Source organism: Olea europaea, unplaced genomic scaffold (genome assembly GCF_002742605.1).
Source record: "Olea europaea var. sylvestris unplaced genomic scaffold, O_europaea_v1 scaffold2069, whole genome shotgun sequence".
Taxonomy (NCBI): Eukaryota; Viridiplantae; Streptophyta; class Magnoliopsida; order Lamiales; family Oleaceae; genus Olea; species Olea europaea.
Genome location: NW_019238609.1, coordinates 45,387 through 58,961, shown reverse-complemented (window position 1 = coordinate 58,961; position 13,575 = coordinate 45,387). Strand labels below are relative to the sequence as shown.

Here is a 13,575-nt window from a genome sequence, read left to right as displayed (position 1 = left end):
TTGTGTTGGAGCATTTAAACGTGAGATATTGTTGATCTCTTCGGTTAGTAAATGCATCTAAATAAACTATCTTACAAACTTTTGGTTCAAATTATCTTTTGCAAGGAGAATGATGCATTTGCACATTATTTTCAACTCCTTAATTCATTTCCCATAATACTGAGAAAAATGTCCAATGAAATTGACAATCAGCAATCCTTTTTATAAACTATCACCCATTAGAACTTGAAATATTGTATAAGGGTTCAAATTCTTCATTTATTCTCAGCATTTTTTACTTTTCATCTCAATGCATTGTGGTGGATCAATTTTACATATACTGCACTATCAAAATAATTATATAAAAAAATTAGGCTCCGACAATAAGTCAATTATAATAGGAGAAACTCTAATATTTAGCATAATGCGTAATAGCATTCCCTATACAGAAATTGGATGTACTTTGTTCTCAATTAAATTAATTCAAGTCATTTAGCAAATAACGGTGTTACACCATTCATCGATATACTAAGTTAAAATTTATTAAAATGTTGAAATTTATGCTCATTAGCATAAACAAAACATAGTACTCATTAAATAATCGAAAAATTAAGCTCACAACTTAAAATTTTAAACAGCAATTTCCCAAATTTTAGGTTATGAACACATGCAATCATTTAATATATGTATTAAACGTATTAGATATAAATAATATTTAGATGGCCAAATTCGTAGGTGACGCGGCTCCATATAACACCCATATTGATTTTTAGAAATATGGGGAATTTGGTCCTATTTTAGGTAGTGATATTTAGTAATCAATTGTAGATAAAGAGAACAAATAATATATAGAAATCTATTGGATTGAAGAATCTTCTCATTCTTCAATGATTATCCATTTGAATTTTTAATTTTGTATCATTAATGATCTAGTAATGATCAATTGGTCATACCAAACAATAAAATCGAATTGAATTTCTGGTTCAATATAAAATATAATTCAATTATTTAATTTCGAAGAAAATGATTGAACGTTTTATAATCATTTATTATTCAAGTAGTCAAATAAATCAATATCCTCATGACATTAATTATATGTTTTTCTTCAAGACTAAACATGAATTCAAAATAATACATTCTCTGAAGCATGTGTTATTCGAGAGTATGTTGTATTTTATTATTGTTCATTCAAAAGCAATATGTCAATATTCTTCTGAAATATTAGATATTATAATTCGTGCTTTTTAGATGTAATCAAATATTATTATAATAAATTATACAAGATTTAATTTTCAAGAGAAAAAATATAATTTACGTTAGATCGTAGCTAAGCCCACATTTGGCCCCCATTAAATTACATTTCTTTTTTTTTTTCAACTACACAATTTTTTATAAAATAACATTACACGTAAATCAAAAACTTTTTTTTCTTTTTCAACCACTCATTTTTTTGAAAACACACTATTCTATATATTTTCATTTCAAAAAATGGAGGCCAAATGGGTGCTAATTATGCTTTTTGAGAGCAAATAATATTCTTCTGAAATATTGATTAAAATGTTTGATTCTACTTCTGGAAAAACAAATAATGCAAATATAATATTTATTTTCAATAATATTACAATATTCCTCTAAAATATGTAATAAGATTTTTTTCATTTCAAAAATAATATACAATATCCTTCTGGAAATATTGATGAAAATTATTTCCCTTTAAAAATAATATGAGCTCGTTTGGTGCGAATTAAAATATGATTTTAATCTAAATTAAAGTCAAACAATAAATATTAATCACTTCTTTCACCGACTTTTCAACCACCCATTTCAAAATTTTTATTACAATCTATTAAAAAAATCTAATTTTAATCCCCGAAAACACCCTCATAATATTCCGCTGGAATATTATTGTTGATAATTTGGGATCATCATTGATTAACCAAATAGGTGCATAAATAGTGTAATCATTGAATTTACATAAAATTCACGCAAACAAGATATACAAATAGGATATGGATACAGATATTATATACATACAAAATAATCACGATTCATAGTACAATAAAATAATCGTGATTGATTATATTCATTAGTAAAATAATCATTATACATACAATAGAATAAATACTAGAACGGGTATGCATAATTTCTCTATCAATGTGTTTGTTTAATTCCATGAACCAATACAGAAACATTAATTTGATGCATGAATTGACAAAAAATATTCACGTCACTAAATTAATTTTGATACATATGATAGATAATTATGCTTATAAAAATCATTACATTCTAACTAATTCACTTTACTTTTTAGAGGCTCATGCTGATAAAATGTCATAAACTAGAAAAAATACAAAAAAAAAAAAAATAGAGAAGTCGATAAAATTACGTGTTTTATTTATTACAAGGGATACAATAATCATAATGACTTGGACTGTGGGGGATATAAAAGGTGGAAATTACATATTTCCAGGTATATGAAGAACTGAGTTCACAAGCCAGGTTGGAAATATTTATATGCACATCTCCGGTTTCTATTATGTTATTAAAATATTAATAATTAATTTATTGTTAAATAATTAAATCATACGTATAGTAACTGGTGCCTTAATTATCGCAATTAGGATATCCATTAAGTTAACTTCCATAATATACCAATTCCTCTCTCTCTCTCTCTCTCTCTCTCTCTCTCAATATCTTCTGCACGATTCCAAACTACCCAAAACTTTTGCCCCACGAATCCGCTTTTATCGTTTGATTTCACATCCGGTAATTTCGAAGTCTCTCGTTTTCCATTTTGCAACTGTGTTATCGGCTTCATTCGTAGTAGTATATAATCTGTTCAAGTAGTTTTCGCCCAATTTTTTTGCTTGGGATCAACAAGCGAATTGAAATGGAGGAATCGAAGGGCGCAAAATCGGTTACTAATGTCGAAGACATGTCAAAACGAACAAAAAAGAGGAAATCTGAGCAGAGCCCCAAAAGAACCTCACCTAAGAAGCACGTCGTTTCGGTGTCCGCGAGAAAAGTGCCATCAAACAAGGTTTTTTAAATTTCTGGTGTATGTGTTCTGATTTTAGTGGCACGCATGTTGGTGGAATCATGGGTTTAGCACTATTGAACATTAATTTGACATCTGTAAACTTAATCTATTGTAATCGTAGGATTAAAGTTTCGTCACCTCATTGTGTGTGAACAACATGTGTGCTAAAATGTGTTTTGTTTACCCCGTCGATGAACATGACTATCATCAACAATGAAGGTTCATGTGATGAATATGTCAATTTGTGACCGAAACAAATATGAATTTGTGGCCTTAATCAATGGATGATATTATGCATGTACTGAACTGATTGTTAACGTAATTGTTGAAGAGTTTTATGTGACCATGAGCTCCAATTTGTGACTACGTTTTTTTAACACACTTATGGCGTGTGACCATGATATCCGTCGGTCACTAAGGTGGTTGTGCATACGAGGCTTGAATTCATATTATTATGCATGCCTGCGACCATGTTATTATTGTCTTACGACACTGTGAATATGTTTTGTGGCGTGAGTACACGGTTACATATATATGTGACCCTTTCAAAATAATCAGTTTTCTAGGCTGACTGTATGATTTGACTATGTTTGTGTGTGAACAACATGTGTGCTGAAATGAGTTTTTATTACACCATCTGTGAACATGACCATTATCAACATGACCATGTGACCAATATGTGAATCTATGACCGAGACAATTATGAATTTGTGCCTTTAATGGATGACATAGTGCATGCATGTGACCTGATTGATAACATAGTTATTGAATAGTTTTATGTGACCATGATATCGAATTATTAATTTGCATGGAATTGAAGGTGACCGTTGACACTGCCATACCCCAACAGATAAATGGGTGAGTATGTGACCAATACTACATACATAACATATTTTAATATTATTTCATAACATACTGTTTTGTGTTATTCCACAGTCATGATTGCGGGGTGTTCGTCATATTATATGCTTTATATATCCTTTGAGATGGCAGATCTTCTATACCACAGAAATTTGACGTCGCCAAGTGTAGATTTGATATTGCATCGCTACTCTACAAACACCGGGAGACCTATGTGAAGAATCCGAGGCAGACCACAAAAGGAGAGGGCATTGTCATTGAATGAGGATTGTCACAAAAGTTTTTGTAAACGGATTTTATGCTTGAATATATAGTCTTTTATAAATCAATGGGGGTGATTGATTTGAATATTGTCCTATTGATGTAAACTCATTTTTTGCATTCCATGAGTGCCACTACTTTTAGTATGTAATGAACCGTTGTTTGGACACATAGTAGTGTGACTAGTAATCGATTTCGTTTGCATGTTCACATATCTTATGAATATCATGTCACATATTCACATTGCGACACAAAAATATTAATAACAGGTCACAGATTGCATTGTTCAATAAAGGCACAGGTCACAGTTTATGTTTTTCTACTGACGGGTTGGTCACATATTTAATTTTCCGCACGGGACTTATGAATATTAGGTCACAGATTACTGTGTTCACTACATATTTTATTCTGTGACCTGTTTAGAAATAGTTCAAGATTTTATAAATTTTGTTTGTAATGTTGCACGTTAACATCAGTAACATGTCTTATGATTCTGAGGTCACATTTCATGTTCTGCAGCATTGAAAACATATTAATAACAGGTCATAGATTACATTGTTCAATAAAGGCACAAGTCACAGTTTATGTTTTTCTACTGACGGGTTGGTCACATAATTAATTTCCCGCACGGGACTTATGAATATTAGGTCATAGATTACTGTGTTCACTACATATTTTGTTCTGTGACCTGTTTACAAATAGTTCAAGATTTTATTCTGAGCAAATTTTGTTTGTAATGCTGCACGTTAACATCAGTCACATGTCTTATGATTCTGAGGTCACATTTCATGTTCTGTAGCACTGAAAACATGAATGTCAGGTCACAGATGACAATGTTCAGTAGAAATACAAGTCACCATTTTGTGACCTGGCACCAACAATTGAAGATTTTGTAGTGATCTTGTGGTCACATGTTATTTCCTAATTTATTTTTCTTTTGATACACGATAATGCGATTGGTCACAGTTGTAGTTCGTAATAGCAATATCACGTCATATGATTATGAGGTCACATATGTGATTATGAGGTCACATGTTTATGATGTCACATGTTTACATATGATTATGAGGTCACATATGTGATTATGAGGTCACATGTTTACAGATGACAATGTTCAGTAGAAACACAAGTCACCATTCTGTGACCTAGAACCAATAATTGAAGATTTTGTAGTGATCTTATGGTCACATGTAATATCCTAATTTATTAATCTTCTGGTACACAATAATGCGATTGGTCACAGTTGTAGTTCGTAATAGCAGTCACACGTCGTATGATTATGAGGTCACATATTTACAGTGAACACAGTAGTACGACTAGTCATCGATTTAGTTTGCAAGTTCATATATCCTATGAATATCAGGTCACATATTTACATTGCGACACAAAACATATTAATAAAAGGTCACAGAATACCTTGAATAATACAGGCACAGATCACAGTTTAAGTTTTTCTATTGACGGTTTAAGGTAGTTCAGATTCGTTCACAACACTGATATGGAACAATGTTTTTGCATCAAACAAAATATGCGCCCAGAATAGATCCGATGGACGATTATGTGACTGCACGCAGATCCTATTCGATGGATTGTGACTACAAACATAGTAGCTATCCACAATATTGTCGAAGTATTACCTAGATTGTCTTCTTCTCTGCGATTGTGTTAATTTCACGAAATTGAGTCTCAAATCTGTGTCACAAACAATTAATTTCCATCAATCCAAATACAAAATTGAAAATATTCTGTGATACGGAGAAAATAATAATTTCGAAATCGTTCAAATTCATCGTCCATTACCTTCTCTTTTCTCCTTCTCCGGCGGCCAAAATAGGGTTGTGACGTGAAATTCTGAAATTTGGGCTCTTTTGGTTGAGATCTCGATTGTTGTAGTGGAAAGAATTATATATATATATATATAATACCGGAGTTATGAATCTTTTTTTTAAAAACCTTACATGTGAACTGGTGTATACGATACACCGGATATATGTATTCTTCCCATATAAAAGTCATTCATAAATATTAATATATTTACAACACATACAAATTATTTCTCATCTATCAAGGTTCAATTATATGATTTAATTATTTTGATCCAACACAAAATCTTACAGTATTTTAGAATTCTTAAAGAACAAAGATACTGAAAGTGAATTTAAGATAATTCAAGAAATGCAAAAGAAAATCTGTAAAGCGCATACGTTAGAAGAGTAATTTCTAAAATATCTACGTGTTTAAATTTCAACAAAAATATTGTGTTCTTAATAGTACACAAACGAATTATATCCCATACATGACATGTTTGTCATCTCAAGACAGCGATTTTTGTGATGCTTGCTTCTTGTTCCCCCAACAATTTGTATCATAGCCTAGGTTTTAATATGAATTAATATAGTGGTACATAATTGGTGTACCTAAGAGCATACATCCCCCCCTTACATGGGGTGTGGAATCCACCCAAATAAATGTTTTTTATTCGGATAGATCCCACATCTCATGTGAAAATGGTGTACACACTTAAGTACACCTTTATATACCACTAGTACCACCGTTTTAATATTGTTTGAATTTAACTACTTGTACATCATTTTTTGCCGCCTTAGATGACAGAATCTGTGTTGGCAGTTTGTTACTGGATGAAAAAATAGCTATTTTTTTTTTTAAATGGAAAATGATTGAATGCCACGTGACATTTTGTTAAAAAAAGATATCACAGTAGATGTACACCAAGCATGATTGATATAATTTTGTGTATTAGCGTTGGATAAAAGAAAAGGGTAACCATAGAAATTTAAAAGGAAAAAAAAATACAATAAAAAATCAACTCAGAGATGTAACGCAAATTTGCTGTGATTTATGAGCTACAGAAATTGCTGAATCTACATCTTTATCTATCACACAGAATAACAAATTTGTGCATTGGAAGTACTCTTTACGGTTAAATACTAAACCTACAAATACAATTTCATCACAGCGTGCAGGATAATCCCGTGAATTTCCAACAACAGCATCCAGAGAGTGCACAAAGGCCAAAACAAAAGCAGCACTAGATTAATCCAAATAGTCAGCCACTATCCAGATTTCGTATAAATTAGTTGTTTAAGCTCCCTTTTCTATTTGCTTCCCTTAAACGCTGAAAGAGAAAAGAATGACCTAGTTGCTGAAAGACAATATTAAAATTTAATGAAAATTAGAATGCTGCATCACTATAACATGAATGTAACGAAATTAAACAACAAAAACCAAATGACCTTTTGTTGTCGTCGCAGATGCTGAGACGTGGCCTTCCTGCAACTGTTGAGACCAGCTTGGAGCACTGTATTTGCTTTTATTTGATTGAACTGGGATAGAAGAGAAAAGAAAATCATCGACACTATCAACATCTGGATACGTACTAGGCAAATGAGTGAAATGAGATGATGGTAATCACTAGAGAAGAGTGATGTTGATTTAATTGTAAGTTGTTCATTTACCCATCTCACCTGAAATCTATTTGTCAAAATATTAATAAAAAAAGTAAACGGTCTACTCTCTAACAACTTAAACTTTTCATAAGGATATTCAACATAATATCATAGCACACAAGTAGGAAACTTGTACGTGCTAGGTCTTTGATGAAAATATGAATTTGGCCCACATGTGGAGTCGTGAAGACAAAAATAAATAAATTCATCCCTTCTACAACAACTTTTCTACAAGGTGGTTTCAAAAAAATTAATTCTTTTCTCCTACTTTTTCATTTTAAGTTTGCTTGCGTCAATGGGAGGAATTGAGGATTTGTACTTTGAAATGAATCTATCAATTCCTAACAGAAAAAAAAAAAAAATAAATAAATAAATAAAACTAACCAAGATTTACATAATCCACGGAAGGTATCTCATGGTTTTCGTAAGAAGCCTTTTGATGCCCAATGTTCTTTGAGTGAAGGGTAGCCTTCTTCAGGAGATTTTCAGCACTTCTCTTGCTGGGAAATTTGGAATCCTCGGACTCATCCTCTCCTTCAGAAAAGACAGATGGACTAGACCAACCAGTTGAATTTGCATCAGTCTTGCCCTTCCGAGCAAACTTTAACAGCCTCTTCAATCCTTTGGGCACATCTTTATGGTAGACCATTGCTGGAGGGTTTTCGGCATTGCCCCAGTCAGAGATATCGGGTTCACTGCTCTCTTCAAGCAGCATTTGTGACAGAGAATGACGAACACGTGGACTTGATGCTCTAATTGGTGCTATATAGACCGGGGATTCGATTTGGCAAATACTGTCACCAGAGGTAATGGGCTGATCATCTAGCTCTTCCATTTTCACCCAAGCTGTAGGGGATATCATTGATTCTTCTTCAACCTCTGATTTTATTTCAGGCTCTGCCATCCTTTCAAAGCTATTATTATCACTAGCAGGTGTAACATCAGTACAGCTCTCGGTGTCTTCACACTTATGTGGGCTCTTAGCCGGGGTTTCAGATTCCATAGCTGCAAGAACATTCAACTGTTCACTTTCCACCTCTTGCTGCTTAATTACTGCATTGGAAGAATTAAAAATCATTTCCTTTTCCCCAGCTGCAATTGGATCTGCAGAGTTCCTCAATGATTCCTTAGACTGATTGGATGTTTTTGTCTTTCCAGCTGGATTAGCACTGGATATAGTTCCAGAGCCTTTGCGGAGAAAAGGCTTTGATTCCAGTGGAACCACACTGCTCTTCTTGGTAACCTTGCTATATGAGCTAGGTTTTGCAGAGGAAATAGGATCTTCAGTGGCAGATTTAACTTTGTTTTTGGGTGTTCTGTTTGTTTTCATCAGTGCCTGCTGCTTCTTGTCAGGCACACTTCTATCACTCTTCTTATTGTCATTCTGATTAGGTCTTACAGGCTTAGATTTGGGTTGTGATGTTTCCACTTTAGGAGTAGATCGCGAAACTGGTGATGCTGGCTGTGATCTTCTACTCGTTGGTGTGGTGCCAGTGGAAGTTGTTCCTGGAGAGATTTTAGCCCCAGGAGCTCTTGGCGATGGTGCTGTTGGCCATGACTTACGTGTGGCAGGCAAAGACGATGATTTTGAGACAGTTTTCTTCACAACACCAGTATTTGTGCTTTCTGACTTAGGAAATGCAGATTTAGATATATTCTTTTGTGATTTTTGGACTTTCTTGACATTATTGCATTTACTAGCCTGACTTACAATTGGAGAGGCCATTTCAGCCTTTCTTGAATCAGGAGTATGTTGCTTTGCACTGAATTGTTTTCCTTTCTCAACTCGCTTTCTGGCAGTTTCTCCTTGAAGTTTTTCTTCTCTCTTCTCCTTGTAATGATTGTACTGACCACCTCTCTGCTCACTGGGCAACTTCTCAGATTTGCTTTTGTCAGGCACCGCATTCTGATATTTTACAGGCTTAGTTTCCATCATCTTCATCAGCAACTGATTCAGTTCTGCTTCCTTTTGACGACTCCATTCAGCTGAGGCAGATAATTTTTCACTAGCCTCCATCAATTGTGATGAAAGAGACTCTTCTTGCACACCCGGTGCAATGCATGCTCCTTTTTCAGGTGAATTCACTGTGAAATCTACTTCACAATGCTCAACAGGCTTGGGCTTGGTTTCTGGTGAACTATGACTGATTTCCTTATTTCCCAAATTATTAGGAACACTGGGAGATGCATCTTCAGAATCCATATCTGGGGAACCCTGAGAATTTTCACCCACTGTACTACTCCATCTTCTCAGTACAGATTTATTTGCACCAACAGAAGCACTTAACAAAGCCCTCGCCTTCTGAATATCCGTTGTTTGATCTTTCTGTTTGCTTTCAAAAAGACTGATTGCGTCTTGCACACTCATTCTCCGTACATTATTCTCAGATTTTTTAGGAGCTTCCTCATTCGCTTCTTCATCAGTATTATCTGCATCTGGATCTTTAGGCAAAACTGACCTCTCTCTAGCTGGGAAATAATTCAGAGACTTAATAGTTAATGCAGTAGACCTCCGGGATCCAGATCGTCCAATTTGTACCCTTCGCATTGGAGATGCTGACCTCCTAGGTGAAGCAGATCTTATAAGAGTCCGACTTCTTTCCACAGATGGTTGGTCTTCCTCACTAGAGAAAGATGAATCCTCACTTTCTGATGAACTTTGCCTCTCAATCTGTGCAGCTTTTGCAGGAGAAACGCCATACTTCACTGGTGTATCCAAATAAGATGATTTGATATGATTTTTCACTTCTTTTCCACTGACTTCATTATTCACTGTATTCTGTTTATCAGCAGACGTATCAACAGCCTGATTTCCTTCTCTCAATTCAACATACTTGTGCAACGAATCCCTGAAACAAATATAAAAACTTTATGACTGATACTCATGGAAACTCGGCATAAAATGCGTCTCTTTTAACAGGGGAAGAAAAGAATGGTTTATGAGTGACAATGAATCGATGCACCCTAAGCTATAGCCAGAGGTACCTCAAGTCTAATGATCCAAAATGATGGGAAAACTTCTCTATGTCAGATATCTCCTCAACAGAATATCTAAAACCAGCAGCTTGATCGAAAGCAGCAACCAATTCTCCTCTCAATGCAGCTATCCTCAATTCCATTGCTCGCAGCAATTCATCCCTGCCAGCAATTAACGGTTCATATTACGGAGATGCTATCATGCTAAAATTTAACCAACTGATAACTTAGTTTTTCCTAATTAAGTTGATACTGAAGAGTCAGCAGACATACTTGGAAGCATCTGACGATTCAGCATTGTCTTCAGTCTGTTGAAACACCTTTCACAATATTAGCAATAGGAGTAAATATTACAAGTCATTTGGAATACCAGTTCACAAAAACAAAAACAATATATGAATAAAAATTACTTTTTGAATTGATGCCGTGCCATTAGAGTAGCTGTCGTCTGTCAATAAAAAATATTAATCAGTATCAGCTGCACAATTATGTGTATACATGGGATTAAAATCAGATTTTTAGTATATTTTGATAGATGTTGATGAAATGTGTGTTTAAAAAATTGTGAGACCAATAAAATATGTGGTTAACATTGATTGTTGACTTTTATTTAGATTAAAATCTAGATTTTAATTTGTACCAAACAGGGGCATAGCTTATCTTTACGTTGGATAGGCCCTGTAGTGATTAGTTTTTCTCTCTTGGTTGATAAGATCCTATGACTTGTTGTGATACATATGGACGGGTCAAAACTGGACAGAATTCACATTCTCGCTCCGGGATGCTTTTTAAAAGCTATGCTGGAAACTCTAGAAAACTAATAATGACTATAATGTAGCTGTCAAGCTTATACGAAAATAGGATTCAACTACAGTAACCTGATTCACCATTCTTGTGCTGATTTTGAGTACCCTGAGAAAGGAATAAATTTAATATTACTTTCAGAGGTTAATTCAACAAAGAGAATACACAAAAGTTGAGTATTAACAGATGTTACCTTTGCATATAAAGAAAGCTGAAATCTATGAACTTCTTCCAGCTGAGAAATTTCATTCTTCACGGTATTGGTGATATTAAGTATCTTTGATAAACCAATGATATGCAGAAATCTGAGTTAAGAAAAATTGAAATTGCAGTGATGGGAAACAAAAACACATCTTGATCAAAATTAAGATGGTAAATCCGTAAAATAAGATATGCTTGATGAACCTTATCAAGGTTGATTTCGTAAACCATTTGGTGTCAGAAAAATTTTCAGGCGGTTGAAGTTTGAGATTGGCATTGGATCCATTTGATTGCAAATTTTTCACTTCAGCTGAATGCTGTAACAGATGCTCTAGAAGTCCAGATGTTACTTTTTCTATCTTGTTATCATAGCATACACATGCCTCGTACCTATATAAGGAAAAGGTAAACAAATGAGAGAGGCAGATTGCTTTTGTGGTGGACTATGCATTCTTAATTTAAGGTACAAATGTATAAACCTATTCCGGCTAGGAAAGATCTCGAACTCAATATAGTCAAGTGGCACATTGATATCTATTACTCCATCCATTTTTACCAGTTTATTCAGAATTGTGATAACCTGATCAAAGGAAAAGAAGAAATACTCCATTAGCCTTGATTTCATATTTATTTGAATTTACAATTCATTAGACAAAAAAAAAAAAAAAAAAAAAGAGTAGTTAACTTGCATGCAAACCAGATTATACTAAGCATTTGGCCTTCAAATTACTTTCACAATGTTCAAGCAGGCCTGCTATACATATCATTAACAAAATTCTATTACTTGTGTAAAAATATATTTACGGATATATATATAAATACGAGATAATGTATTTCACTGCTTTGAGAAACAAAATTCATTCAAACTAACATTAAACATAAATTACAAACTACCAAAAAAACCACACCAAAAATATAAACATTCTTCTTACCTAAACTAGGCAGGAATTCATTTCCTCACATTCAAAAATCTAATCGGACAATCAAGATTCTTATTAGAAACAGAAATTGAATCAACATATACTAATAAACACAAAACCAAACTTCGAAGATCAGATCTAGCTTCAAAACCAAAAACACTATAAAAACACTACACTACACTGAAAATCCAAAGCCACCGACACAACATTAAAACAGTTAAGCAAGCATCCAAAGTCTATACTGGAAGTCAAATCACAGCATTCAAAAAATGTTACTAAAAATTAACAAGCATAATGAGAAAATGGAAATCAAGAAGAAAAATACTTACCAGAACTGAAGCGGAAGAAGCGCCTAGAGAGAGAAATTGAGGAAAGAAGAGTGAGCTATATAATAGAGTAAAATGATATTAATGGTGAAAGTGAGATCTTAAAGGGAGCAGATTCATTAAAAAAAAAAAAGCATAAATTCTTACCAGAATAACTTTTTTTAATCTTGTTCAATTGATAATTTTATATAGAATTTATGGAGGTTGATAGAGTGGACGGTGAAGAGAGACCTTTTGCTTTCAATTTAGAGAGAGAAAATACCGTGTGGATGATAAAAGGGCCAAAGCAGGTAGAGAGAGAGTAATGGCGTTTGTTTTTCGTATTTCAAATTTTCTTTTTCCCCTTTTTGATTAAAGACATACGAATAAAAGACAGGAGATATGCTACTCTTTGGATCCGTTAAAATTTTAATTCATTTTTTTCTCTATTATTTTTAATCACATATCTTTTAATAAAATAATATTATACATAAGAAAAAAAATTTCATTTTTAACCGTACATTCTTTCAAAAATTACTATTTCATAACACATTTTAGGGTGACTCATCTGATGTAACGTTTTATGTCATTATCCTCATTTTTCTTTCTCTTTTTCTTTTTCTTTGTTTATATTTTCCAAATTTTTATTACATTTCTTGTGTGTGGTGATTTTATTTCAAAGTATTTCAAAAAATAATTTCTAGAATCGTGTTATATTAAACTCTTGTTTGGACTCCATTAAAACGTATTTTTGGAGGGAA

General features: G+C 33.3%; 1 protein-coding gene across 1 annotated transcript; it reads right to left on the bottom strand.

The window, feature by feature from the left end:
• Positions 1–6,909: 6,909 nt before the first annotated feature.
• Positions 6,910–12,991, bottom strand: LOC111379953 (neurofilament medium polypeptide-like). The gene is made up of 12 exons (XM_023003391.1): positions 12,983–12,991; positions 12,839–12,893; positions 12,069–12,169; positions 11,794–11,979; positions 11,582–11,693; positions 11,463–11,496; positions 10,995–11,032; positions 10,858–10,904; positions 10,594–10,746; positions 7,993–10,457; positions 7,396–7,485; positions 6,910–7,304 (listed from the first exon to the last, which is right to left on the bottom strand). The coding sequence occupies exons 3-12, from the start codon at positions 12,137–12,139 to the stop codon at positions 7,258–7,260; spliced, it is 3,243 nt and encodes a 1,080-aa protein (XP_022859159.1). The 5' UTR covers positions 12,140–12,169; positions 12,839–12,893; positions 12,983–12,991; the 3' UTR covers positions 6,910–7,257.
• Positions 12,992–13,575: the final 584 nt, after the last annotated feature.

Excerpts from the sequence above, each read along its gene's own strand:
- LOC111379953 (XM_023003391.1), bottom strand. The coding sequence starts at position 12,139 with ATGGATGGAGTAATAGATATCAATGTGCCACTTGACTATATTGAGTTC. Across the intron at positions 11,694-11,793 it reads ACGAAATCAACCTTGATAAG|ATTTCTGCATATCATTGGTT; the intron begins GTTCATCAAGCA and ends TTCTTAACTCAG. Across the intron at positions 7,486-7,992 it reads CGTGGATTATGTAAATCTTG|TTCAATCAAATAAAAGCAAA; the intron begins GTTAGTTTTATT and ends CTTCTATCCCAG.